General features: G+C 59.1%; 1 protein-coding gene across 1 annotated transcript in view; it reads right to left on the bottom strand.

The window, feature by feature from the left end:
• The window catches only part of SBF1 (SET binding factor 1), a gene marked incomplete at both ends in the record, with an annotated part of 28,334 nt that overhangs the window by 13,131 nt on the left and 9,300 nt on the right, over positions 1-5,903 (bottom strand). Inside the window, 5 exons of the mRNA XM_010024080.1 lie at positions 620-733; positions 1,693-1,770; positions 2,723-2,836; positions 3,539-3,647; positions 5,519-5,651. Of these exons, the coding sequence (XP_010022382.1) occupies positions 620-733; positions 1,693-1,770; positions 2,723-2,836; positions 3,539-3,647; positions 5,519-5,651 (548 nt within the window). The remainder of the gene's footprint in view (positions 1-619; positions 734-1,692; positions 1,771-2,722; positions 2,837-3,538; positions 3,648-5,518; positions 5,652-5,903) is intronic.

Genomic DNA, 5,903 nt, shown 5'->3' with positions numbered 1-5,903 from the left:
AGGGAAAATCCTCAGCCAGGATGTGAGGGACACATTCCATGAGGCTCTAAGGCACTCGGGATGCTGGCTGCAGTGCACTGACCACACATGGGTATAAACCAGGAAGCATCACCTGATCCTCAAGACCTTGGGATGGCCAAGGACAAACAAGGGATGCAGGTGGAGCTGGGACTGATGCAGAGGAGAGGTCACTGCTGCAAACACAACACTGTTTCTGTATAGAGCTGTACTTGTGCAAACCTCATCCCAGACTCCTACCCAATTTACCTGGAAAAATGTTATTCTAGAGGACAGTTTGGAACAATAATTCTGTGGACAGGTTGGACACAGGGACTTGGAGCAACCTGCTCTAGTGGAAGGTGTCCCTGCCCGGGGCAGGGGTTGGAGCTGGAGGAGCTTTAAGGTCCCTTCCAACACAAACCATTCCATAATTCCATGGTTCTATGACAGGGAACAGTAGAGCAGATGGAGCTGTTACCTCCAAACCAGGCCCCCTGCCCTCCCTCACCAGCCAGGCCCCAAAGCTTTCCTCCCTTCCCCACCCCAAGGCTCCCAGGTCGAGGAGCTGCCCCTGGCTCAGCCCGGATCCAGCTGGAGCACCCGCTGTGCCGGTGCTCACCTTATGGAACCTGATGACGGGCTCGGGATGGATGCGGATGATGTGCAGGCACCAGCGGTAGCCCTGCAGCAGCTGCGCAAAGAGGCGGAGGAAAACAGCACGGATCTCCTTGTCCTGTGAACAGGGAAGGACAGAGTGGTCACAGCACGGTCACAGCGTGGTCAGGCTGAGGGTGCAGGTGATCCAGCTCATGGGGGTAGGAGCTTACAGCAGCACAGAGGTGAAGGGATCAAACCTCGTGTCAGGGTCAGTGTCTGCAGAGCAGGGCAGGAAGCTCAGCAAATAACAAGGAAAAAGGGACCGAGCAGGATGGGTTCACTGCTCTATGACTCCCTGCTCTGGAGCCAGGCTGAGAGAGCTGGGCTGGGGCAGCTGGAGAAGAGAAGGCTCCTCAAGGGGACACCTCAGAGCAGCTCCAGTGCCTAAAGGGGCTCCAGGAAACCTGGAGAGGAGCTTTGGACAATTGATGCAGGGACAGGCCAAGGGGAATGGCTTTAACCCGATGGAGGGGAGATTGAGATGAGCTCTTGGGCACAAGCTCTTCCCTGTGAGGGTGCTGAGGCGCTGGCACAGGGTGCCCAGAGAAGCTGTGGCTGCCCCAGCCCTGGCAGTGTTCAAGGCCAGGTCGGACACAGGGGCTTGGAGCAACCTGCTCTAGTGGAAGGTGTCCCTGCCCACGGCAGGGGTTGGAGCTGGAGGAGCTTTAAGGTCCCTTCAACCCAAACCAGGCAGGGGTTCCATGGTTCTGTGTCCCCTTCACAGCCCCCGCCCAGTGCTGCACACAGAGGACAAGGCAGCTCTCACAGACCCAGGGTTTTCTGGAGAGCCCAAGTGTTTGGTGTCCTCCTTCAGTAAACCCAGCAGTTACCAAAATGGCACGACTGGTTCCAGGCCAAGGCTCGGGGCTGTGGTCTCAGTGCCCTGCAGTCCTGTGCTCTCTCTGCCTCTTAACCTCAGCAGCACTGAGATGGAGACATGCTGAAATCCCGCCTGCCCTCTCCCTGCCTAGAAACAGGGTGTCCCTCAGGAAGGGAACTGTCACAGGAGGGTGCCCCCCTCCCAGCTCCACTCACCTGCATTTTGAGAGAAGAGACAGAAATTGTTGAAGGGGGGAATGCGAGATCTGCCACCTCCAGCTCTGGGTCCAGGACCTGCACAGACAAGGCACAAATCACCCTCAGGGACCTTTACCTTCACAGCTGGAAAAAGCAAAGCAGCGTTGGGGAGACCTTCTACCAGTCTTCCAGTGCCTAAAATGGCTACAAGAAACCTGAAGAGGGGCTTTGGACAAGGGCCTGGAGGGACAGGACAAGGGGAATGGCTTTAACCTGCCAGAGGGGAGATTGAGATGAGCTCTTGGGCACAAGCTCTTCCCTGTGAGGGTGCTGAGGCGCTGGCACAGGGTGCCCAGAGAAGCTGTGGCTGCCCCATCCCTGGCAGTGTTCAAGGCCAGGTTGGACACAGGGACTTGGAGCAACCTGCTCTAGTGGAAGGTGTCCCTGCCTGGGGCAGGGGTTGGAGCTGGAGGAGCTTCAAGGTCCCTTCCAACACAAACCAGTCTGGGGTTCTGTGATTCCACAGGGACCCAACAGCACCCAAAGCACAGGTCTGAGGGTGTGGAAATGAACAGGGCTGGAACCAGCAGACAGCAGCAACACTGGTGCTCTGCTTTGGAGGGCAGTGGGAAGGGGGCACCTCTCCAGCTCTGCGATGGTCACTGGAGGGCTGGGGCTGCGGCGGAGCAGCAGGAGCTGCGGATGCAGCACGTGTGTGGTGCAGCTGCCCTGGGCACGCTCCACTGGCCACAGGGCCCTGGGAACACAGCAGCAGCAGGAAAGCTCCAGGGCTGCAGCTGCTTCCTCCCATACACGGGCTGGGAGCCAGCACCCCATTCCCAGAAACCTTTGGCAGCAGAACCCCCCTCCAGCACTGCCACGCACCAGCAGCCGTCAGCAGAGGGACAGGTCTCCTGTGAGATGGCCAGTGGGACACAGAGGTACAGACTTCTGCTCTCCCTGCTGCTCCATTCCCAGCTCCCCCTGGAAAGACTTGTCATTCCCAAGGTGCTGGCACCCCACTGACAGGACAAAGGGACATACTCACCATGGAGAGGGCTTCCCGGGTCTGCTGGAGCAGGGGCTCAGGGAGCAGGGAGATGTGCACACACTCAGGGACATTCACTGTCCCACCATCCAGGTCTGCAATGACAACATCCAGCTGGAAGAGGCAGGACAAGGCATGAGACAAGGCCAGGCTCTGCTGCATCCTCCCCACCACCTCCCGTGGGCCACAGGGAGCTACCGGGGGGAGCCCAGCTCAGGACTGGGGCTTGGGAATGGTGTGTGTCCCCTCTCCATCTCCTGTGGGCACTCTAAGCCTCCAGTAGTTACGTTCTTTATCCACTGTCACCAAACCCAAGCATTTGCCAATGCATAACCTACAAAGGGATCCCATCACCCTCCAGTGACAGGGGAGGAAAACATGGCAGGGGGGACACAGCTCTGCTCAGCACACACCAGACTGTGGCTTGGTACCTTCTATCAGCCCCTGGCCCTGCTTGACCACAGCAGCACGATGGGGGTTGTTCAGAGGCTGCAGAGAAGCTGTTGCAGTTGGGATCAGCCCCATTACGCTTAGATTTCACTCAGCTTCTGCAGCCTCAAGTGCCAGCACGGCCTCTCGGAGCAGTGCTCAGCTCCAAAAGCACTTCCCTGGCTGATCCCAAGCTTGGCACAGCCAGCCCAGTTCGGCTGGCACGGCACGGCTGGAGCACAGCCCGGGCTGGCTCAGCAAGCCAGGCCTGAGCAGGCTCAGCCTAAGGACAGCGGCTGCTGCTGGCTGAGAGAGCTGGAGCTCGACCCCTGCTCCTCCCTCCCAATCCTGATCCCGGTGCAGAGAACAGGGGTCCCGATGTCTCACCAGTTCCTGCGTCTCCGACTGGAAGATGGAGTGCACGCCAATAATGAAGGGTGTTGGTGTGCTCAGCACCTCCAGGAGCTGCGCGGGCAGGATGGGCACATACGTGAAGCTGTAACCGAAAGAACATCTCTGCAGCCAGTGAAACCCTGCTCTGAACCTGTCCTCAGCACTGCTGAGCCCACCTCTGGAGGTGCAGCTGTTGGCAGGTCTTCCCCCAGCACCCTCAGACATAGAACCCCAGCCTGGTTTGGGCTGGAAGCAACCTTACAGCTCCTCCAGCTCCAACCCCTGCCCCGGGCAGGGACACCTTCCACTAGAGCAGGTTGCTCCAAGCCCCTGTGTCCAACCTGGCCTTGAACACTGCCAGGGCTGGGGCAGCCACAGCTTCTCTGGGCACCCTGTGCCAGCGCCTCAGCACCCTCACAGGGAAGAGCTTCTGCCCAAGAGCTCATCTCAACCTACCCTCTGGCAGGTTAAAGCCATTCCCCTTGGTCTGGCCCTGAGCACCTCCATAGCAGAGCTGCTCCAGTCCTCGCAGCAGCTCCATGGCCCAAACAGTGGGTAAATAACTGTGGTTTAGGCCCTGCTGGCGAAGGGGCAGGTAGATGAATGCTCACAGGCCTTGGCTGTGCTGACAGCTCCTTCCCTGACACCTCTGACGTGCAGAGCAGTGTAATTCCAGTGTCCACAGCAGTGAAGAGGCGTGAACCTTCCACCCCTGCCTCTATGGCAAGCCTGGGGCTCTAGCACTGGAAGCAGGGACCGAGGCATCACCAGCAGTGTCTGTAGCTCCAGGAGCTGCTGCCATGTGCTGTTTCAGGCCATAGAAATCCCTGACAGAGGGATGCAGCCCACCAGGCTATGGAATGTGGTCCAGCAGAGCATGATCACACCATGGAGCTTATCTCTCCAGAATCCATCCCATTCCCCTTCTCCCAGTTGCATTACAGAGCACAGAGACCCAGTGCACCACTTCCACTGGCAGCCCTCCATCCCAGCCCTGCGTGTGACACTGAACCAGGACACTGGGGAGCTTCCAGAAAGCCCTGGTGCAACCTCTGCCGGCCCTAGACGGGGCCAGGCACATACAGGGCTCTTGTTAGGTGGTAGCCAAGCCACTGTGGTGGCTCCTGTGGATGCTGGCACCCACTCACCAGCCCTGAGGAGCTGGGGCTGCTGTTGGCCCCAGGGAGGGGACACCAGACCATAGGCTGGCCACCATCGGGGCTGTCTGCATGTCCCCCAGGTAGGACAGCTCGGATAGATGGGCCATTGTGCTGCAGCTCCTTTTGTGCTGTATCCATGCTGGGCTGCAGTACCCCCACCTGCAAAAAGGCTGCTTGTATCCCAAAGAAAGCTTCCTTTAGAACTTCAACTGCTCTGCTGGAAACCTTTCCCTTGGTTGGACTAAGAGTGTAACTCCAGGGCCAGACAATGATCATGGTCAGTGTCCATGAGCCTTCAGGAACGTTGTGAGGCTGTAGGACACGTCCTGTCTGAGAGAAGGACTGCCAGCAGGCTGAGAGCTGGGCTGGGTCAGCCTGGAGAAGGCTCCTGAAGGGGACACCTTAGAGCAGCTCCAGGGCCTAAAGGGGCTCCAGGAGACCTGGAGAGGGGCTTTGGACAAGGGATGTAGGGAGGGGACAAGGGGAATGGCTTGAACCTGCCAGAGGGGAGATTGAGATGAGCTCTGAGGCAGAAGCTCTTCCCTGTGAGGGTGCTGAGGCGCTGGCACAGGGTGCCCAGAGAAGCTGTGGCTGCCCCAGCCCTGGCAGTGTTCAAGGCCAGGTTGGACACAGGGGCTTGGAGCAACCTGCTCTAGTGGAAGGTGTCCCTGCCCGGGGCAGGGGGTTGGAGCTGGAGGAGCTTTAAGGTCCCTTCAACCCAAACCAGGCTGTGGTCATTCCATGATGCTGGGGCTACAGCCAGTCAGCAGCTCTTGGTGGCTGTGGAGGGCTCAGGGTGCTCTGGTGCCCTCACCTGTACTTGAGGGGGAACATGAGTGCGAGCAGGGCCCGGCAGGCGTCCGTCAGCCGCTGGTAACTGCTGGACAGAAACAGGATCTTGTGCTCGGTCAGCGCGGCGCAGAACAGGTACAGCACGTTGGTGATGCCTGGCAGAAAGCAGAGGAGAGCGCTCAGAAACAAAGGGTCCCCTCCTGCCCCCACCAGAGAGCACTGACACCCCCCCGGGGGGAGGCCCCTCCCCATCTCCATGCTCTGCATCACACAGGAGCTCAAGGTCCTCCCAGAGAGTCAGTTCTGGGATGTGCCTCCCAATGGAAGCCCCTCTTCTGGGACGGGTGTGTTCTTGAGCTGCTGGTGTCCTCAGTCAGAGGCACAAGGCCAATGGCAGACTACTCTGG

The sequence above is a fragment of the Nestor notabilis genome, unplaced genomic scaffold (genome assembly GCF_000696875.1).
Source record: "Nestor notabilis isolate BGI_N333 unplaced genomic scaffold, ASM69687v1 scaffold10431, whole genome shotgun sequence".
In the NCBI taxonomy this organism is placed as follows: domain Eukaryota; kingdom Metazoa; phylum Chordata; class Aves; order Psittaciformes; family Psittacidae; genus Nestor; species Nestor notabilis.
Note: the sequence above shows the minus strand (reverse complement) of the source record. Positions and strands in the feature narration are given on the sequence as shown.